The 23,433-nt window shown below is 43.5% G+C and overlaps 1 protein-coding gene across 2 annotated transcripts in view; it reads right to left on the reverse strand.

Moving 5' to 3' along the window:
- The window catches only part of ANXA7 (annexin A7), a 56,537-nt gene that overhangs the window by 20,507 nt on the left and 12,597 nt on the right, over positions 1 to 23,433 (reverse strand). For both annotated transcript variants that reach the window (XR_014175553.1, XM_081955248.1), the window contains exons 3-8: positions 18,732 to 18,954; positions 17,791 to 17,877; positions 15,697 to 15,737; positions 9,618 to 9,720; positions 1,780 to 1,874; positions 80 to 193 (exon numbers count right to left, since the gene is read on the reverse strand). Coding sequence is in view for 1 of the 2 variants with exons in the window: in XM_081955248.1 (XP_081811374.1) it covers positions 80 to 193; positions 1,780 to 1,874; positions 9,618 to 9,720; positions 15,697 to 15,737; positions 17,791 to 17,877; positions 18,732 to 18,954 (663 nt within the window). In the remaining variant the exon portion in view is untranslated. The remainder of the gene's footprint in view (positions 1 to 79; positions 194 to 1,779; positions 1,875 to 9,617; positions 9,721 to 15,696; positions 15,738 to 17,790; positions 17,878 to 18,731; positions 18,955 to 23,433) is intronic.

Raw genomic sequence — 23,433 nt, forward strand, 5'->3', positions numbered from 1 at the left:
TGTCTAAGTGAAAATTTACTATCATTTTGACCTCACTGCTTTTATATTTGCACCTAATATTTTTAAAATCAACTCATACCTTCATTGCATGCCTTAAACTCCAGGCATCATAATAGGTACGTGGCATGAACAATGCAAGGATCAGTTCTTCCATATTTCCACTTAGCTCCGACTTCAGGTCTTTAATTAAATCCTGTCCAGTAATCAAAATAAGTATCAGAAGGAAATATATTCACAAAACTTTAAACATATATTTGAACATATACTTAAGAAAAAAATTAGCTAGAGTAAGATACATTTCAAACAGAAATTTAAAGAAATAGATGACTTGTTTATTTGTATTAGGAGGCTCCAATTATTTATTTTTAAACAATTACTTTCAATTATTAAGTGCAAAACTTAAATGCAGTGTTTTAATTAGTAAAACAGGACTGAATAACAATAATAATTTAATAAACGCAATAGCAACATTATTATGTATGGGTTGCAATGCATAAGCATACTTACCACAAACAATAGAAGCAAATAACTGTAGCAATTAAGAAAACATAAATAAATAAAGCAATGTAAAATATCAACCTATAATGCAGGCAATTCAGATATTCCCAACTAAACTGTCATCCTGGCTCACCCCAAAACTAGATTTGCATTTTATTAAAAAGCAGTTCACTGCTTCTGAAAAATGTCTTGTCCAAAAAGACAACATCTGAATTTCCTTCCTCTGCACAGGCAGTTTGGATTACAATGGCAATTTCTATCACTAAGCAATGTGATCCTAGAACAATGTCACATGACCATATTGCATAGTGATGGCAATCCCAGTAGTCCCGGTTGCCCTTGTTAATTCCAGAAATGTGTGGATCATTAAGTGGGAAGAAATGGGAGCCCCAGGCAAACAGGCTGGTGAATGAGACCGATGGTAAGAGCTACAGGCAGGCAGGGGTGCTCGGGCAGATGCCTTAAGTGGGGGCAGGTAGAAAAGCAACAATAGCTGGACCTCTGAGGACCAGTCATAAATTTCCATCATTTAGTGCCGTTAAAACTCTGAATGGTTGCTGAATGAGTGATCATAATCAGAAGGCTATCTGCATGTGCTGAGTGCAAGCAGATGTCACATCCAATTAGCAGAACACTCGAGTGGTAATTCATTTCTTACTTCCTTGAAATCAGGTGAAGAATGAAGAACGGATCTTTCCTTGAAAATTGTAGGACATTTTGTAGGACAAAATTCCCTGAAAATTGTAGGACATTCAGACGAGAGACTATCACTGAACTATTGAGTGTTAATTTCCTTTAGATCTTTCTTAGCTCCGACAAACAGACAAAATATCCTGCCATATTGCTACTCTTCATTTGTCAATTACAGGAAGTCCTCAACTTACGACCACATTTAGGACCAGAATTTCATTGTTAAGCAAGATGGTTGTTAAATAAGTCACACCCAATTTTACAACCTTTTTTGCAACATTAAATGAATCGCTCAAGTTATTAAGTGAATTGTGTGGTCATTAAGCCAATCAAACTTCCCTACTGACTTTGCTTGTCAGAGGCCAGGTGGGAAGGTTGTAATGGTGATCTCATGACTCCAGTTTGCTGCAGCTGTGATAAATATATGCCAGTTGCCAAATTTTGATCACATAACAGTAACAATGCTGCAACAAAGTTAAGTGCAAGGACCAGTTCTAAGTCACTTTTTCAGTGCTGTTATAACGTTGTCATTAAAAGAATAGTTGTAAGTCAAGGACTACCTTTCTGGAAAAATATAACCAACCATTTTACCTTGCCATACATAGTCTTGAAAGCAGATTTAATTTGTTGCCTCTGATTACTTGAACGGTTGGCAACAACATCAACGATTGCTTGCTCATCCGTACCTTGGAAGCAAGAAACATGTATAGTTAATTTTATATCACAACCATTCCTCCATTCCACCCGTGAAGGTTACATTGAGAAAGCATTTAAGCCTGCCCCTCGCCCTCATTTTCACTCTTCAGACATCTCTCTATGATGCTTATGCTTAATTAGAGGCCAATTAGAACACAAATAGGAGTGTGGCCAGCAGTAGCTATGGAAGCTCTACAACAGGGATGTCAAACTCGATCTCATTGAGGGCAACATCAGGGTTGTGTTTGACCTTGGAGGGCCATGGGTGGGCCATGGGCAGGTGGGTGTGGTCATGATGGGTGTGGCATGGGACTTGTGGGGGCATCTGTGGTGGTCAAGTGCTAAGGCAGGACTTCCCTGAGACCCTCCTTCACTCTCATTATACAGGAAATCCTCGAGTTACGAATGAATAGAGGCTGCCAATTACATTCATAACCCAAGGATTCGTTTGATTGAATCACGTTAAATCAACATAACCACTTCCTGCTTTCCCCAATGCATTGGTTAATCGAAAGTACATGAGGTACCTCAGAGTGGGGAAGAGCCTGCGGGGCCTAGTGCTGGCCATCCATGTCCTTCCCCAATCCACTGAGATACTTCCCCACCCATCCTGCTCGACCAGGCCTCCATAGACTGGGCCTGCTTTGCTAGCATCCCAGATTCCACTTACTCCTCCCCACAACATTTCCCATGGATGACTTACTTTTTGAAGAGTTCCAGAAGAGGCTGACCCACTAGCAGAGAAGCCAAAGTGTTTTATTCACATGATGGTGAAGCTGTAAGAACATGAAATCTAAGGAAAACATTTTCACCAACTTCTGAGTAAAAGACTTCGGCTGGGGACTAGGAGTAGAAAAGGCCGCGACTGGGCCACAGCAGCTTCCTGCTTCAGGAATTGAGCCAGCAGCAGCAGCCAATCAACGAGGAGCTTACTTCCTTTGTCTCATTGGGCTGAACTGCAAACCCCTTGTTGATTGGCTGCCATGCCCCAATCCCTGAAGCTGCTCATTCAAATTAGCCAGTCAGCAGCAAGCAGGAGGCTGCTTGTTGCCGACCAGACTGGGCCCAAACTAAACCTGCAGTCCCTCATGGCAGAGAAGACGGTCTTTTATTCAGATGCGGAAAGCGGCTTTCCTTACATCTCACTTTCTTACAGCTTCACAGGCTTCTGATTAAAAGACTTTGGCTTCTCTGCCATGTGTGGCTCAGCCTCTTCTGGAGCTCTTCGAAAAGTAAGTACAGTAAAGCCATGGGAAATGGGGTGGGGAGGGCTGGATCCGATCCACAGAGCTCCTTTTCAGCCTGTAACAGGCCAGGGGAGGCCTCTGAAGGCCCCACACAGCCAGTTTTTGGCTGGCAGAGTGCTGCTGGAGGCCAGGAAGGCCAAAAAGGGGCGGCTGTTTTGGCCAGAAGTGGCACTGAGGGCTAGTACTTTGATATTTCCAGGCCGAATCCAGCCTGCGGGCCTTGAGTTTGACACCCAATGTCAGGGCAGCCTCCATCAGTAACCAAGAAAGAAACCACTCAACTCCATTTTTCGGAATTAAGAGTACTTTTACTGGTTATGAGTAGATAGCAGCTAGGCAAAGCAAGATCTGAGGCAAAAGCGTGCATAATCATAGATATCAATATGTGACCCAACTCCCTCCCCCTGGTAACCCCATCCCCCAGTCCAATCCGCACACCCCACAGGTGTCATGTGGGTTACATCTTCAAAAAACATCATCAGGTTGGTATGCCAGACAGTTGGCCTTGGCGGCAATTCCACTATCTGCAGCATGCGCAGTAGATGGTGAGAAAAACACTCCCTTCGTTATTCACTCTTGTGCTGAAAACTTCCCTTCCCAAATACCATGTCATCCCCCCTCCCCGTTTCAATGGCAGCCAAAAGCAAGCAGCAAAGCAGAGGCTACACCCCTGCTCTCCAAGATTGCTTTGGGTGCACGAATTGGAACATATTTAAAGAAACTACAACGAATGGACAACATACTGAAATGAACAAATATGCTTCTGCTATGTCTGCTTATATTCCAAAGTGTATGAAGGAGGTCAGTGTTCTTATGACTATTATTATGCAAGAAATGAGAAACCTTGAATGTCTCAGGAGGTCGGTGCAATGTTGAAGGTGAGAAACACCACTTTCAAATCTTACCAAAACAAGAGCTGATTTGAGACATGCTATAAAAACAACAAGTTCTTAAGAGAAGCCCACATAAGACTTATCAAGAAAACACTTAGAATACAGACTTTACAAATGGCAAGAGATATTGGACTACACTATTTCTGGAAGGATACAGGATGATGAAATGAAATGTCACTATAAATTTTAGTTAAATGTAGTTAAATTTTGAGTGCTATGTACAACGTAATAATAGTTATAGTCAAAAATGATTAATAATAACAAAGCATTTATATATACTAGATTGATAATATGAAATTTTATACAATACTGTAAGTGAGGATAATGGAGATGAAGTTGAAAAGCCTTTTTATAAAAGATAAACAATTCTGTATAGAATAGAATATAAAGATGTAATATCATTGGATGATTTCAGGAAATTGTAATAAAATGTCATAATATAAATTTACTTTAAATTTAATAAGCCTTATGTTGAAAGGATGTAAAAATAGCTAGGCTTAATGCATTAATAATTATAACAATTAGTATACATATATATTAGATTGATGATACTAATAATGGGAAAAAAACATGGAATTGAAAATTATTAGAGAATGTTAGCAATGCTAAAATAATAGAATGACTTAGAATAAGATAAAAAATAACCCTTTATTATTTGATATATTGAAGACAATACAATGAATCGTTATAATATTAATGGTTATAGATTTAGAATACCTTGTCTAAAATGGAGAAACAATAGTGATAATCAAACAAAGGAAGCATAATAACAATGTATACAAAGATATCTTGATTAATAATATGTGAATTTTGATAAAATTCAAGTGATGACTATGGAAAGGACGCAGAAAGACCGTGTAACCAATCGACACACTGTATGTAGTTGAAGAGGCTTTTATGTTATATGTGTTGTGTGTTTGTGTTTGTTTGAAAATAAAAATTTTATTAAAAAAAAAGATGTTGGATAGCCATCTGTCTGAAATGGTATAGGGTTTCCTGCCTAGGCAGGGGATTGGACTAGAAGACCTCCAAGGTCCCTTCCAACTCTGCTATTGTATTGTATTGTATTGGTCTCTCCACACATCATCCTTAGTGAAACATGCAAACTGGTGTCTGCATTTTCTGTGTCGGATGAGCACATGTTTCTCCTTCTGTCCTGCCATCTTTTTACAGAGGCACAACTGAGAGAGTTTTAACAAACTGCTTCACTGTTTGGTTTGGTGGAAGCAGTGCCTCAGATAGAAAGGCCATACAATGAGTGCTAAGGACAGCTGAGAAGATTATAGGAAGCTCACTTCTGCTTATAAGCGCTTTATGCTTAGAGCTCGATGCATTGTGAGACCCCACACACCCACTTTATGGTCTGTTTCTGTTGCTCCCCTCTGGGAAGATTTTTTAAAGTATTTCTAGGACTACCCAACAGCTTTGTTCCCTATGCCATTCATCTGGTAAAAAAATTCATTTTTCTCACCATGTATACTGTATGTATATATCCGAAATAGACTTGCTGTTTTTCTGTGTCATGTGGGTATGTGGGTCTACCTATAATTGTTTGTTTCTTTGTTTGTCGTATTTATGTAGTGTATATTGGAGGTGGTGACCCTTTGAGAGCTGTATGCAACAAAATTTCATTTTAATGTCTGTTGATTAGTGTATATTTAAAGTGACAAAGTTATTCTAAGTCTAAGTTCTACACTTGGTATTTCAAAAGCATAGCTCTCACAAAATAACTGCTAAAACTAGTAAGAAATACCCATTTATCAGAAGATAATCAATCCATCAAATAATATTTATTTGGTCAATGACCAGGAGATAACTAATATTTATGTCCTGCTAACTTCAGCAAACATCAGCCACTAGTTGACTTTTGCCTTTTTTCTGAGAAGATATGCATATTTCTGAGCAAAGCTCAGGAGCATCCTGTATGTGAATTCCAGCATCCTTCTGAGAAATAAATGACTTTTTAAAAAAAAATTAAATAAAGATAGGGCTTCTCTTTGAAGCACATTCACTTTTCATTTAAAATTTAAATAATCTAAACTCTTTTTAAAAAAATAAATCCAGAGGTGGGTTCCTACCAGTTAATCCCAGTTCAGCTAAATCGGTAGTGGTATGGCACCGTGGGTTGCTGGAACTGGCAGTGACCCAGGCCTGCCATGCCTCCAAACCATTATCCGGTCGGCACCGTTGGCACCACCATCTTGTTTTTAAGTTCTACACATGTGCAGAACAATTTCAATTGAACTGCGCATGCACGCACAGCGTACATCCAGCTCAGGCACAAGCGAACCAACAGTAAAGCTGGCCAGAACCCACCCCTGAATAAATCCCATGGAAACCAAAAAGGTAGATGCCAACTGCTCTGGTGACCAAGATAGGCATCTTAGTGGGTCCAAGGTTTTGCACTGGGTCTCAAAATGCCTGTGCATTTGGGTTTTCACAGTGTATGACAAATACCACATATGTCACAGGACTTCTTAAAATGTGTTGTCAGCAATCCAGACTAAGGGAGAAAGTTTACAAAAGTGGAAATGTCAGGGGAAAACCTGAAGGTCAATTTTCTTTTGCTGAAGTGCATCTTTGACTAGTACATTAGTATGGCAAACAGGCCTATGAAGAATCTCAATCATCCAGGTCCTGGTTGTCCCAAAGTTGGTTATTTTTCCAAAAGTCAACTCGACTTTCTTGGTTTTTTTCTTTGAAAACATTTTGCTCTCCTTCAGTTCTGACTGAATGATCGGGAATGAAAGAATTTATATCCTTTGCAATCATCTGGTCATTAGCACTTTGAAGGTAAGTCATTAGCTGTCTGAGAGTCATTGAGGCCACTTGGGAGATGTATGTGTACACTCAGGATAACCTGAATCAGAGTGCAAATTAATGTGAAAGCTTCTTGGACTGCTGAAAGGATTGTGTTATAGACAGGAGATAGTTGGTGTGATATTTTTTCCCCTCTCTTGAGCAAAGGTTGTGCAGGTTTAACATAGATGGCCCCTTTGGCCTCTCTGCTCTTCTTTTTTGAATTGTGAGGTTGGAAGGAGATCCTTTGGCACGAATTGCAGAACAACAAACTGGCAGAACCAGAGACATAACAAGGATGAAGGTATCTGCAGCCCTTGCCAGTGCCAAAACACCTCCTTGCAACCTCACAATTCAAGAATGGAGAGTAGTGACATCCCTAAGAAGAGAGCCGAACATCACCATCTTTTGGCCTGATAAAGGAAGATGCACACTTTATTCTGAACACAGATGACTACAATGCCAAGGTAAACAGTTTTCTGAAGAACATTGTTACATATGGGACTCTGAAGAGAGATCCTACCAGCAGTTATAAGAAAAAGACTGCCGATTTCCTGCAACAGCTACTAAGGGACAATCCCATTGACAAGCCATAATAGTATTACTTTTACCCTGAGGAAATCACTAAATATGAAATCCCCAGAATCCACCAAGAGGGAACTCTACTCAGACCATTTTTCAGCAACTTCAACTCAGTCACATACAGCATTTCAAAATATCTAACCAATACGTTGGCTCCTCTGGGTGGAAACACCACCCATCACATCAACAACTCACAGGACTTAGTCAGCAAGGTTTGGAAACTAAAATTGGATCCAGATGAGACAATGAATTCCTATGATGTCACTTGCATTCCAACAACTAAAGCTGTGATGGTAGCAAAGAAAGGATTGCTATAAGTCAGACCTCTGCCTGACCACTACCTATTTTAAATATAATGAAGGTTTGTACAGACAGAAACACAGCTGCATTGTGAGTTCACCTGTGTCCCCCATTGTGGCCAATCTCTGAATGTAAGAAGTAGAAATCAAAGCACTAAACTCCTTCACAGGAATTCTAGCCACTCACTTATATAAGAATATGGATGATACTTGGGTCATCTTTAAACACAGGAAGTGGAAGCCTTCATCAAACACATCAGCTCTGTGGACAGGTACATTAAGTTCACATAGGAAGATGTTAAGGGAATTATTCTGGTTTTCCTGAATTGTGCAATACACATTAAGGAAGACAGAAGCCTCAACGCAAGTATATAAAAAACCCACGCATAGAGATCAGTATTACAATTTGATTCTTACCACCCATTGGAGCACAAAATGGGAGTGATCAGAAGCCTACACTGGGCTGAAGGTTTGCCTATCAGCAAAGAGGGAAAAGAAAAAGAACGTAAACACATCATGGAAGCACTCAGAACTTGTGGCTATCCCAACTGGGCCTCCATCAAACCTAGAAAAAGATCCAGCAGGAACTCCTTCATAATAGATAAAGAAAAGAACAACAAACGAAGCAACATTGTCATTCCATATATTGCAGGAATATCTAAAAAGATCATGAGGATTTTCAACCAACACAACATATAAGCACACTTTAGACCCAAAAATATATTAAGGCAGAAGCTTGTCCACCCCGAGGATAAAACTCCAAGACACAAACTGAGAAATGTGGTACATGTAGTGCAATGCAGTGCAATGCAGTGAGACACGTGCAGACTTGTATATTGGGGAAACAAAACAACCACTTTACAAATGCATGGTGATACGATTCAGCAGTCCATCTGCATCTGAAAGACAAAGGTCACTCTTTTGAAAACAGAAAAGTTCACATTCTTGACAGAGAGGACCACTGGTTTGAAAGACGGGTCAAAGAAGCCATCTATGTTAAAATTGAACAGTTCTCACTGTTGAACAGAGGTGAAGGGATAAGACACCATCTGTGTCCTGTAGGATACAGTCCTTTCAGCAGTCCCAAGAAGTTTCTACACCCATCTGCACTCTGAGTCAGGTGATTCTAAAGGTAAAGGTTAAGGTTCCCTTCACACCTATGTGCTAGTCATTCCCAACTCTAGGGGGCGGTGCTCATCTCCGTTTCAAAGCTGAAGAGCCAGGGCTGTCTGAAGACATTTCCATGGTCATGTGGCTGGCATGACTCAACACCGAAGGCGCACGGAACGCTGTTACCTTACCAGCAAAGGTGGTTCCTATTTTTCTATTTGCAATTTTACATGCTTTCAAAGTGCTAGGTTGACAGAGGCTGGGACAAGTAATGGGAGCTCACTCCATTACGCAGGGCTAGGGATTTGAACCTTCGGACACCAAACTACAGATAAATCTCCAAATGGCCTTAATGACTCTCAGACCTTCAAACTGCTAACAATCAAATGACTGCAAAGAATATAAATCCTTCCATTCCCCACTACTCAGTCTGAAGTGAAGAAGCTACTTGGATGAGAAATGAAACATTTTCAAAGAAAAAAATCAAGAAAGTCCAGTTGCCTTTTGAAAAGCATCTTTGGGTCTAGCAAACAGGATTTTCCCCAGTTGTTATTCTTATTTAGAAGTCAATCTTTATAGCTTTTGTACTTTGACACTATTGCCCAGTTTTCTTTTTACAAGCTGAACAATTAAGCCATGAACATAGAAAATATTGCCAGACACTCTGTTGCACAATAATTGCATATCACTATTTCTAAAAGCAGTAATAAAATATCTAGAGAAAGCAGAAGTAAATATGTGGCTTTTATGCTTAAATCTAAATGTAAACATCATAAATATTCCAAAATATTAAGAGCTCTTACCAAATCCTTTCATAGCCTTGCGCAAAATTTCTGCATCTCTCCCTGCATCAAAGTTAGGAGCTGGTTGAATTGTGCCTTGCGTGGTCTGAGTTAATGCTGCAGGCTGAGAATGAAAATCTATGTTATTACAAAACTTCATTCTTATTAAGAATTTGTTCAATTTTAATAATCAAATATTGATTACTACAATGTTACAAAGTCAATGGACTGGTGAAATGCTGTGGATATATTTCAGTAAAGCATTTGACAAAGTAGATCACAACCTATTACTTGATAAGATAGAAAAATGTGGTTGGACAGCATCACTACTAGATGGATTCCTAACAATCGCAATCAACTTGTAGTCCTTAATGAAACTGCATTGGAAGTTTGCAATGTGGAACCCCAAGGCTCTGTCTTAGGCTGCTGCGTACTCTTCAATATCTTCATTGTAGCATGGATTAACTACAAAAAGGCATTCAATTCTCTGCCACATGACTGGATAATCAAGTGCCTAGAAATAACAGCAGTCAGTAGAATCATCAGACACTTTGTGCAAAGATCGATGACACAATGGAAGACACAGTTGCAGGTCAATGGTGAGAAACAGAGCGAGGTTAATATCAAGAGAGGAATATTTTAAAAAGATTCACTATCACTACTACTATTGTCTCATTACACTGTTTCCCTTGTTAACAGTACTGAATAACTCAGACTGTAGCTATAAACATAAAAAAAAACATCTGTCAGACTATTCCACCTCCTTTACATGGATGAGCTGAAACTGTATGGAAAAACACCATCAGAAATAGAATCATTACTCAACACTATCCATATATACAGCCAATATATTGTAATGGTTTGGATTGGACAAATATGTCACACACTATCAAACAATGAAAAATAGTGGAAAATTGAAGGAATCAAGATGCCCCATGAAAATAACATTAGGAGCCTGGATGAGGGTGATTACTACAAATATCTGGGTATCCTTCAAGCTGAAAACATCAAGCACCCTGAAGTCAAGAAAAAGATTAGAGGTCAACCTATCAAGAGAGTGAAGAAGATTTTAAAATCCAAACTCAATGGAGGAATACCATCAAGGCAATCAACATTTGGGGAATTCAGGTCATTAGATACACAGCTAGAATAGTGGACTGGACTCAAGCAGAACTAATGGATAGGAAGACCAGAAAAATAATGACAATGAATCACACCCATCATCAACGCAGGGACACTGACAGACCTACCTACTAAGACAGTGGTGTCAAACTCGATTTCATAGAGGGCCGCATCAGGATTGTGTTTGACCAGAGGGCTAGGAGGGCATGGGGCATGGCCAGGAGTGGGCATGATCATGGTGGATATGGCCATGGTGGGTGTGACATGGGACTCATGTTGGGGGGCACTTGTGGTGGCCAAGTGTTAAGGCAGGACCGGACTTCCCATACTCTCCCTCACTCTTATTATACTCTCCTTCCTTCCTTCCTTTCTTCCTTCTCTTCTTTTTCCTTCCCGCTTCATTCTAATTTCTTCTTCCTTCCCCTCTTTCCTTATTTTTCCTTCCTGACACTCTTCCCATTTTTTCTTCTTTTTCTTTCTTTCCTTTTTCCCTTTCTCCTTTCCTGCCCCTTCTTGCACGCTCAAATGCAAAAGGGGTAACATTTCTCCTTTTCTTTGGTTTTTAGTTTGCTCTGTGCCAGCCAAAACATTTTTGGCCTGGACTGCCTCCTGCAGCACTCTGGCAGCCAAAATGGGGAGCAGGGGTGGTGGTGGTGTGTCAATGCTAGTCAATTTGAAATAAGAATGAAACCATCAGGAAAAGTCAGCTTGCTCACAGTTTGGCTTTTTCTTCAAGAAAAGTGTTAGTAGAAGTCAACTCCACTGATGAGCAGGGAATCAGAAAGCAAGTGTGGAAATTTGATTTCAGTTGAATTGTGTGTGTAAAAGATGGGGAGGAAGATAATGAGCTCAGTAATACGACAAACAGCTTCAAGGGTGAGGGTGCAAGTTCAGAAAGTAGTCATAAAGACCTCAAGGGAAACAAGAGAGGGAGAGAGAAAGAGAGAGGTAGAATCCAACACAGGGCTCCAGAAACCTCAACCAAAAGCCATCAGTCCCTTTTCTATGACAAGTAGAATCTGTTAAAAAGAAGGGCATCTTTAATTACCTCTCTGCAGAATATAAACCAGAAAGGAGGTGGGGATGTGATTTTCTGAACAGTCTCGGAAAGAAGGAAAAAGTGAGTTGAGAAGCAAAAGTCATAGCAGGAGGATGCAGAGGAAACCCCAGAGGAAGAAAGAAAAGGAGATGCAGCCCAGAAAAGGCAACCGAGGGAACTGCCCAAATAAGCAAAGAAATCCTTCTGGCTATAGGGAAAAAATGACAATGGGCACAAACTAGAAAGGGCAGTGAAAAATTTGGTTTAAGAAAAAGGCTGAATGAGAGAAAGGAAAGAAATACTGCTAAGGCAGGGGTGTCCAAACTTGGGAACTTTAAGACTTGTGGACTTCAACTCCCAGAATTCCCCAGCCAGCCTGGGAGTTGAAGTCCACAAGTCTTAAAGTTCCCAAGTTTGGACACCCCTGTGCTAAGGAGATCATCTTGCCTTGATTAGTTGTAGGCAAAATTCAGACAGATTAACGTTGCCTCAAGGATCCCTTCTGTTGTTCTCCTCTCTGCCACCAAATCAGAAGTCCTTCCAGTCCTCTCAAGGAGTGTCAGTGAAGCAGAATTAGGTGTCAAAATTTCTCAACTCAGAAACCTCTTGAACCTGCCAGTGCAAAGAATTATATCGTGCCCAATTTGACTGTCTTAAGAAATTGACCCTGGAAGAGGGATTTCCTTGCAACTGGAGTTAGTTATCCAGTCCACAGTTTGCTTTTTTAAACTGCTTTTCTCATTCCTATGCCATCCATATTTCTTCTGTGACAGGGTATCTCCCTGCACCTTCTATTTGGATTCTGCTCTCTTTGGCCACCTCCTTTTTTGAAAAAAATGCTTTCCTGACCAATTCTTTTTCTTCTGATTGCTGCCTGTGTTTCCAACTATTTTCTTTTCCAACTATTTTCCTACAGCACTTTGGCAGCCAAAATGGGGCATGGGGGGGGGGAACCATGCGATGCCCCTCCCCAGTGCCCAGTTTTGGGTCTGGGCAGCCTCCTCCATCACCTTGGCAGCCAAAACAAGGCTTGGGGAGGTCACACAACACCTCCCCGTGCCCAGGTTTGGGCCTGGATGGCCTCCTTCACCACCCTGGTAGCCTAAATGGGGTGAGGCGGGGGCTGTGATGCCCCATGTGCCTTGGTTTAGGTCTGGATGGCCTCCTGCAGCAACTTGGCAGGCAAAACAGAGCACAGGGAGGCTGCATACAGCCCCCCCCCCCCACGTGCCCCATTTTGGGTAGTAGAGGTACTGTGGGCCAGTCCTTTGCAGTTTCCAGGCCTGCCCCCAAGGCCAGATCTAAGCCCCACAGGACTTGAACATGACACCCCTGTACTAAGGCAAATAGGTGGGCGTGGATTGTTCCAAGTACATCAGATAGTTGAAGAAGAAAAAAGGGCTTTGGAAGAATATCTGAAGGACAATGAAGAAGATGCACTGAACTTAGTATACCAGGAAAACTTTCTGATGTCTGGAGAGATCAAACTGGCCTACAAAAAAGACCAAATGCAGAACAGAATGAGACAGGGGAAGACAAAGCACTATATGTAGCCCGAGCATGTAAAGATGAAGTGAGGAAAGCTAAGGCTCATAATGAAGAAAGGCTTGCCACAAAAGTAAAAAAAATAACAGAAAAAGCTTCTTCCAACATGTTAAAAACAAGAAAAAAGTTAAGGAAACAATTGGTCCATTGCTGGGAGAAAGTGGCAAGAAGGTGACAAGCAACAGGGAGAAAGCAGAACTATTTAACTCATGTTTTGCATCTGTCTTTATACAAAGGGATAAAACAGTCCAACCTACCAAAAACAGTACCACAAAAATCAGATTAGGAACACAAATTGAAATAGGGAAGTAAATGATAAGTGAGCACCTGTCTACCATAGACGAGTTCAAATCACCAGGACCGGATGGATTACACCCCAGGGTTCTGAAGGAACTGGCAGACGAGATTTCAGAACCACTGAACTATATCTTTCAGAGATCCTGGAGCACCGGGGAACTACCAGAGGGCTGGAAAAGAGCTGATGTGGTTCCCATCTTCAAAAAAGGGAAAAAACCAGATCCAGGAAACTACAGACCTATCAGCCTGACCTCAATACCAGGAAAGAATCAAGCAACGAATTAGCGAATATCTAGAAGCAAACAAAGTAATAGCCAAAAGCCAACATGGGATTGTCAAAAACAGATCATGCCAGACTAATCTTATTGCATTCTTTGACAAAGTGACAAAATTAGTGGACCAGAGGAATGTCGTCGATATACAGTAGTTTACTTGGACTTCAGTAAGGCATTTGATAAGGTAGACCATAACCTACTACTAGATAAAGTAGAATAATGTGGGTTAGACAGCATCACCACCAGATGGATTCGTACTGGCTGACCAACCGCACTCAACGTGTAGTCCTCAATGGAATTGCATCTACATGGAGGGAGGTATGGAGTGGAGTACCCCAATGCTCTGTTTTGGGCCCAGTACTCTTCAACATCTTCATCAATGATTTGGATGAGGGAATAAATGGGGAACTCATCAAATTTGCAGATGACACCAAGCTGGCAGGAGTAGCCAACACTCCAGAAGATAGGCTTAAGATACAGAAGGATCTTGACAAACTTGAACATTGGGCACTATCTAATAAAATGAAATTCAATGGTGAAAAGAGTAAGGTTCTACATTTAGGCAACAAAAACGAAATGGACAGGTACAGTATAGGTGGTACCTTGCTCAACGGTAGTAACTGTGAAAGGGATCTTGGAGTCCTAGTGGACAACCATTTAAATATGAGCCAGCAGTGTGCAGCAGCTGTCAAAAAAGCCAACACAGTTCTAGACTGCATCAACAGAGGGATAGAATCAAGATCACGTGAAGTGTTAATACCACTTTATAATGCCTTGGTAAGGCCACACTTGGAATACTGCATTCAGTTCTGGTCACCACGATGTAAAAAAGATGTGGAGACTCTAGAGAAGAGTGCAGAGAAGAGCAATAAAGATGATTAGGGGACGGGAGACTAAAACATATGAAGAACAGTTGCAGGAACTGGGTATGTTTAGCTTAAGAGAAAGAAGGACTAGGGGAGACATGATAGCAGTGTTCCAATATCTCAGGGGATGCCACAAAGAAGAGGGAGTCAAACTATTCTCCAAGGCACCTGAGGGTAGAACAAGAAGCAATGGGTGGAAACTAATCAAGGAGAGAAGCAACTTAGAACTGAGGAGAAATTTCCTGACAGTTAGAACAATTAATCAGTGGAACAGCTTGCCTCCAGAAGTTGTGAATGCCCCAACACTGGAAGTCTTTAAGATGTTGGATAGCCATCTGTCTGAAACGGTATAGGGTTTCCTGCCTAGGCAAGGGGTTGGACTAGAAGACCTCCAAGGTCCCTTCCAACTCTACTATTGTATTGTATTGTATATACAGGGAAGACAATGAAGAAGAAAATTCAACCTAAAAATGAATGTTAAGGTGAGAATGATATTTCAGACTGTGACCCCAGATCAATTCTAATTGACTCACCGAGTAACTATAGTAAGACAAGTTAAGTCAAGGAAGAATACTTTACATAACTACTATTCATTCAATTTGAGTATAATGACAAAACTATATTCTTTATAGATCAGAAAGTAAGGCTAGTTTGAATGAATGGTGGGAATGGGTGTAGTTTAGGTCTTTTTAGGGTCTTTACTAAACTGGAGAATTTTACATGTTCCAAATTATCAAAAAGTTTAATATGCCCTCCAAATGCTATTTTCTATGTGCAAAAACCACAACCCTTTTGTCCATTGAGCCCAAGTGGGCCTTGACGTTTAGGGAATGGAGAAACAAGGAGCTTCCACACTTCCACTGAAGTGTGGCTAGTGAACAGCAACCAATCCGCAAAACTAGATGTTTCACTGAAGCAATTCACACTAATGAATTTTACAGCAGAAAATAACATACCTGCAGTGGTGTTGATGGTGTTTGTCCACCAGGATACCCAGCTTCAAAAGAAAAATATAATATATGTAATTAATATATAAACGTATAAATGCGTAAACATGTATTTATGACAAAATATCAAGGATCATAAAAGAGCCTATGTGAGAAACCTGTACCTCTCTTTCAGAACCAACTCTTCATTTGATATTACAGCCTGGAGCTCTCTAATATTTTACCCGAGATAATTTTCAACAGTAACTGAAGCTATCTAATCACACAGATTAAAAAAATTGGGAAAAGAGTTGATCTAGTGCAGCAATGAACATACTATGCCTCAAGGGAATTACCATGATTCAAGGACATGGGTATATCTAGTTTAGTGAAAAGAAGGACTAGGGTTGACATGATAGCAAAGCTGCCACAAAAAAGAGGGGCTCAACCTATTGTCCAAACCACCAGAAGGCAGGACAAGAAACAATAGATAGAAACTAATCAAGGAGAGAAGCAACCTAGAACAGTTAGAACAATTCATCAGTGGAATAACTTGCCTCCAGAAGTTGTGGGTGCTCCATCACTGGAGGTTTTGAAGAAGAGACTGGAAAGTCACTTGTCTAAAATAGCATAGGGTGTCCTGCTTAAGTAGGGGGTTTGGATTAGAAGACCTCCAAGGTCTCCTCCAACTCTGTTATTCTCTGCTTTTAGCAAGACAGGGAAAGACAGTCTTACATACTGTCATGAAGCCAATTTATTACAGCTCAACAAATTTTATTTATATCAAGTATTGTTTGATTTGTTTCCTTTGTCCTGAGAGTGAGAGCAATCAACAAGTGGAATGGCTTGCCTTCAGAGGTTTTGAGTGCTCCATAACTGGAGGCTTTTAAAAAAGAGATTGACAGTCATTTATCCAGAATGTTATAGGGCAGTGATGGCAAACCATTTTTGGCTCACGTGCCAAAAGCGGAGGGAGTGCAGGGGGGGTGAGCATACCACACCCATGCTATGCGCATGAGCACAGCGCGCATGCACACACGACCAGCACTCCCCACTCATTTTTGGCCTGCTTTTTCCACCCTCCCCAGGCTCCAGAGGCTTTATAGGAGCCTCAGGAGGGTGAAAATGGGCCTACTCCAGAGGCTTCAGGAGCTTCCCTGAAGGCTCCGGAGCATGAAAAACCGGCCCTATGGGCAAACTGAAAGTTTGGGAATGGACTTCTGGTTTGCTGTAGGCTGGTTTTAGCCTTCCGGAGCCTTCAGGGAAAAAGGACCCTAGGTGCAAACTGGAAGTCACTTCCGGGTTGCTCGTAGGGCCAGTATTAGTTCTCCATAGCCTTCAGGGGCCTCCAGGCGGCTTCCCTGAAGGCTCCGGAGGGCTAAAATTGTCCCTACGAGCAACCCGGAAATGACTTCCAGTTTGCTTGTAGACTCGTTTTTTGCCCTCCGGAGCGTTCAGGGAAACCTCCTGAGGGCTCCTGAATGCTCCTGAGGGCTAAAACCAGCGCTATGAGCAAACCAGAAGTCTGTTCCCAAACTTAGTTTTCCTGTAGGGCCAGTTTTTCGCAGAGGCTTTAGGGAAGCTCCTGAAACCTCCAGAGGGCGAAAAATGGCCTCAAAAGAAGGCCGAAGTCAGCTGGCCAGCATGTGCATGCACGTTGGCCAGCTGACGGGGCAAACCTCACACGTGCCATAGGTTCGCCATCACGGTTATAGGGTCTCCTATTTGTGCATGGGGTTGGACTAGAAGACCTCCAAGGTCCCTTCCGACTCTCTTGTTCTATTATTCTGGAATGCCAGAAGGCTCACATGCTGTTTCTTCCTAATTTCCATGCCACTTTTCTTTATTTTCATGTGAAATATTGTACTGATGCATTTCCACTGAGCAACATAGCACTCATTGTGATCAGCTTCTAAAGCCACTTTTAAAAGCTACATTAAGCAGTAACCACACAATTGATTCCACACATATGCAGAAACACCAGTAGACTACAATGGAGCTAAGCCTGTATACAGATGCTATTTCTTGAATCAATGTCTATACATGGAAACATCTATTAGGCTGTAATGCATTTTACTTCTAAAGAAGCAAAAATATGATTATAGCTTCTTATTTGAATTATACCTGGTATACCACCTCCACCATAAGTTTGGGATTGAGGCTGTGGATAGCCAAAACCAGAGCCAGAGGGGGGTACTCCAAAACCAGCACCTGGAAGAAAATGCTTATTAATTTGCAGATTAAAATCCAAAATTTAAAACTAAAATATACAATTTATGCAAAACAATTTCATTACTAGCAAAAGCTGTTTTTTAATTACTGCTTCTGTTATCCACATAATACCATACTACTCAAATTTTATATGTGTGAGACATAGTTTTTTCTTTTAAATTTTTATGTTAAGATTTATCTTACTTGTAGACCTTTTTCCAAATGTATCTTCCTAATAGTCAGCCTATGATATAAGACTGGGACTAGTCTGAAGCATCAGAGATGCAGAATCTTTAAACATGACCAGAACTTGATCACTTGATTAGGAAACAAATACCTGGTATGTATTTAATGTTGTCCCTTTGTTTTATTTTCACAATAACCCATTATTGTTATACACGGTGATATACCAGAATAGCAATCATGAAGGTAAAGGTAAAGTTTCCCCTCCACATATGTGCTAGTGGTTCCCGACTCTAGGGGGAGGTGCTCATTTAAGTTTCAAAGCCAAAGAGCCAGCGCTGTCCCAAGATGACTCCGTGGTCATGTGGCCAGCATGACTAAACGTCAAAGGTGCACGGAACACTGTTACCTTCCCACCAAAGCTGGTCCCTATTTTTCTACTTGCATTTTTACCAGCTTTCGACACTGCTAGGTTGGCAGAAGCTGGGACAAGTAACGGGAGCTCACTAGGGATTCAAACCGCTGAACTGCCAACCTTTCTGATCGACAAGCTCAGGATCTTAGCCACTGAACCACCGCGTCCATACCTGCTTGTTTAGATTTATTGAAATATGAGACATAAACATTCAGCACTTGATAACCCACACTGCAAACAGCACTTAGGAACATACCTCCAGGATAAGTTGGCATGCCACCAGGCTGAGGTAGTCCAGGGTACCCAATGGATCCAGGAGCATACCCACCAGGTGCGGTTGGGTAGCCTGCAATCCCTGGGAATTCCCCAGTTGGTGGAGCTACATTATATTCACTGCCTCCCACGGGTGGGAAGCCTCCAGGCACCGCAGGGTAAGAATACTGGCTAGCAGGTGGATAAGCAGACTCCTGTCCTGTAGGCTGAATAGAAAAAACCAATCAAGTATTAGCATATTTGAAAACAGACAATTTTGTTGTCCAAAAGGTAGAGGAGGAAACTCGAGGGACAATACTGGATTAATTCTTACTAACATAGAAGAAGTGATAGAGGAAGTTGAAACTGCAGGAACCTTAGGTGAGAGTGACCATGTCATACTAGAATTCAATATAATGCAAACAAAAGCAATAGAACATAATGATACCAGAGTCTTAGATTTTAAAAGAGCTGATTTTAATAAACTTGGAAAGAACTTTGGAAAGATTCCTTGGATGAAAATCCTAAAAGGGAAAACAACTCAAGAATCCTGGGAAACTCTGAAAAATATGATAATAAAATCCAAGTCCAGCACAATATCACTGAAAAAGAAAAACATGAAATCCAAGAAGAAACAGGGCGTTGGTACTACCTGATACGCCTCTTCTCATAGTGGGGGGAGGAGCATCCAGGATGGTTTGACCTTAACCTCCAGCTGATTGGACTGAGTCAGATAAGCTCTTGGGACACGCCCCTGGCCCACCAGGCTCCGCCCAGTTATCGGCGAAGAACTCTATCCGACTCGTTATGCCATCCACTCCAGACTCTTAGTGTGGTTTCAAACCTTTTATTGAAGAATAATTTAACATACCAGTGCAACATTCAACAAACACATGTTATATAACCATGTCAGGGGGGGTCTGGATACTCCTCCCCCCACTATGAGAAGAGGCGTATCAGGTAAGTACCAACGCCCTTTCTCCATAGTGAGGGGGGAGGAGTATCCAGGATGGGACGTACCAAAGCTCACGCGTCTCTAGGGAGGGTCACATACTGAGGGCACTGGCCAACTAAGCCTGGTGGGGGTGTCCCCTGCCCTATGCACCGTCTGTAAGACCCTGCGCCCAAACGAAGCCTCCGCCGAGGCAAAGGTGTCTAACTTGTAATTCCTCATGAAGGGTGAGGGGGAAGACCATGTGGCTGCCCTACATATCTCTGTCCATGACGCCTGGGTAGCCCAGGCCGCGGTGGTGGCCGCACTTCTTGTGGAGTGTGCTGTGATGGGGCTCGGTGGCTGAATGCCCTGAGATTGGTAGGCCGTAGCTATGCAGGTTCTCAATCACCTGCCTATGGTGGTGGAGGTCACTTTCCTGCCCAGAGAGCCCGGTTGGAATGAAACAAACAGGGCCTCAGACCTTCTATTCTGCTGGGTTCTTCTGAGGTAGATCCTCAGAGCCCTTCTTACATCTAATGTATGCCATTTCCTTTCTAGAGGATGAGAAGGGTCAGGGGAGAAATTAGGCAGAACCAGCTCCTGTGCCCTGTGAAAGCACAAACATACCTTAGGTATGGAGGAGGAATCCAACCGCAACACCACTCTGTCGTGATGAAAGATGCAGAGGTCTTCCCTGACGAACAGGGCCTGCAGTTCTGATATCCGTCTAGTGGACATGATGGCCACTAGGAACGCCACCTTAAGGGTTAAAAGTTTTAGTGACACCGTTCGCAATGGCTCAAACGGCTCCCCCATCAGGGCCTCCAACACCTTGTGCAGGTCCCAGGAGGGGTACCTATGTACTGGAGGTGGTTTGAGGTTGGACGCTCCCTTCAGGAACTGACTAACCAAATGGTTGCTGAGTGAGTGTCTGGGTTTTGCTGCACAGCAGCACTGAAGAGATGGCCAAGACTTATCTCCTAACAGTGTTGGGGGCTAGCCCCCTATCCACGCCTGCCTGAAGAAATTCCAGCACTATGGGGACAGTGGCTAACACCGGGTCCTGCCCACGGGAGTTACACCATGTGGCAAAGGCCCGCCATGTTGCGCCATATATGCGCTCCGTGGATGGTCTTCGGGCGGCCTGGATAGTCTCTATCACCCTGGGGGAGAATTTTTCCTCTCTCAGGATGCTCTGCTCAACCGCTACACAGTCAACTGGAGCCATTGGGGTTCCGGGTGCTCCAGGGAGCCCTGGCTGAGGGATATTCTCTCCTGGGGAATTCTCCACGCTGCCCACCGAGAGAGATTGGAGGTCTGCAAACCATGGCCTCCTGGGCCAGTAAGGGGCAATCAGTACCACCTCCGCCCCCTCCCGAAGAATTTTCTGAATTACTCTGGGAATCAGGAGTAAGGGCGGATATGCATATAGAAGCCCCCTGGGCCACGGGCAGCAGAGGGCATCCGTCCCCTCCGCCCCGTGTGTTCGGTACCTGGAGTAGAACCTCGGTAGTTGGGTGTTGAGGTGCGTGGCGAATAAGTCGACCTCCAGGTGACCGAACCGGTTCATCACCTCCCTGAAGATGGCTGGATGAAGTCTCCACTCTGAGTGGTCTACTTCCGCCCTGCTGAGCCAGTCGGCTCTGGTGTTGTCCACCCCTGCTATATGCTCTGCCGTTAGGGATAGCACGTTTCTCTCGGCCCATCGCCCCAGCCTCTTGGCCTCTTGCATAAGGGCCCCTGATTTGGTCCCCCCCTGTCTGTTCAAATGAGCCTTTGTGGCGATGTTGTCCGTGAGGACTAGAATGTGCCTGCCCTTGACAGAGCGGTGGAAGTGCATTAGAACAAGGCAGACCGCTCTGAGCTCCAGCCAATTGATGCTGTGCGTCAGTTCTGTCTGGCTCCACTGTCCCTGTGCTATCTGATCCTGCAGGTGGGCACCCCACCCGAACAGACTGGCATCCGTGGTCACCGTCACCCGGTCTGGCGTTCTGAAGACTTCGCCCTTTGTAATTGCGGGGGACGTCCACCAGATAAGTGAGCGGGCGACTTCTGCCGGGAGTAGGACCTTGGTCTGGGAACAGCTCCTGCGCCTTCGCTGGAAAGGCAAAAGGAACCATTGTAGGTTTCTGATGTGGAGGTGCGCCCATGGAACAATGCCAATGGCCGAGACTATTGTGCCTAGCAGTTTGGACAAGGTGGCTAGATACACCCTACCTCCCGAGACCACCTGCATAACTAGCCGCCTCAGGGAGATCTGTCTCTCTGTTGACAGAAAAACCTTGCCTTCCTCTGAATCTATCAGAGCCCCTAGGTGGATTAGTCTAGTAGAGGGGTGAAGATGGCTTTGGCCCAGGTTTACGGAGAACCCATGTTCCCTTAGCGCCGTCATGGTTGTATCTAGATCCCTTAGAGCCCCCTCAAAGGAGGATGACTGTATTAGCAGGTCATCCAGGTAGCATTGGATTCTGACCGGATCCTGTCTCAAGTAGGTTGCCAAGGAAGCCATTACTTTGGTAAACACTCGGGGGGTGGATGACAACCCGAAGGGCAAGGCCCAGTATTGGAAATGCTGCCCTAGGAAACAGAACCTGAGGTACCTCCGGTGATCTCGCAGGATTGGAATGTGTAGGTATGCCTCTGTAAGGTCTATGGAAGTGAGGAGGTCTCCCTGCCTAATCCCCTCCAGGATGGAGTGGAGCGAATGCATTTTGAACCTCCTGTAGCAGATGAAGCGGTTTAACCGCTTCAGGTCCAGAATAGCCCTCCATCCCCCTGAAGCCTTGGAGATTACGAAAAGGATTGAGTAATACCCCTGACCTTGCTGTTCTAAGGGCACTGGCTGGATGGCTCTGATATCCAGCAAGTGCTGTATCGCCTCCTGCATCAATAACCTCCTGGCTGGGTTATTGGACACCGGGCAGATCCGGAAGAACCCTGGGGGGCTGGAAAGGAACTCCAGGGCCAGCCCATGTCTGATGGTGTGTTGTACCCACCTATCAGAGGAGGAGCGGTCCCAGCGATCCGCAAAATACGCTAGGCACCACCCAATGGGAGGTGAATCTGGTCCAGCCTCAGTGTTTGCGGAAGGAACACCCCCCGCCGCCTCCTCCACCCCCTCAAAAGGGCCGCTTCTGCTGTTTGCCTTTCTGTGGCCTATCTGGGTATTTTTGCCTGGCAGCAAAACCCTGGTACTGCCTGGCCCCTGAGTACCCCGCCTCAGATCCCCTGAAAGAGTCCTGACCACAGAAGGAAGTCCCAAAGTCTTGTCCCCGGGAGTAGGACCGTCTGGAGTAAGGTATCGCTCTGAACTGACCCTTCTTTGCAGCCGTGGGAAGCACCTTCCTCTTATCCTTGTTCTCTACAAGGTACGGGTCCAGGGCTGTCCCGAAGAGGGAGTCTCCTGTGAAGGGAGCTGACGCCAGGCGCCACTTGTATCATACCTTGGCCTGCCACTGTCTCAGCCACAGTAGTCTGCGGGATGCGACGGTAGAAGCGATTGCTCTGGAGGCGAACTTGGCCGCGGATAAGGTGGCGTCCGCTGAAAACTGGATAGCTGCCACCAGTTTGTTGATATCCTGGTGCGCTCTAGTCTCGGTGATGGGGATCCGCTGCTGCAGCTCCTTTAGCCAAAGTAAGGACATCCGGTTGAAGAAGGAGGCGGTGGTGGCCGCCTTCACCACCCAGGCCGCTGCTTGATGCCCCTTTTGGAGGGTAAGATCTGCTTTCCTGTCCTTCAACTTCAGAGCCTCTTCTGGTTCCCCTGGGAGGT

The sequence above is a fragment of the Natrix helvetica genome, assembly GCF_964273705.1.
Source record: "Natrix helvetica genome assembly, chromosome: 5".
Lineage (NCBI taxonomy): Eukaryota > Metazoa > Chordata > Lepidosauria > Squamata > Natricidae > Natrix > Natrix helvetica.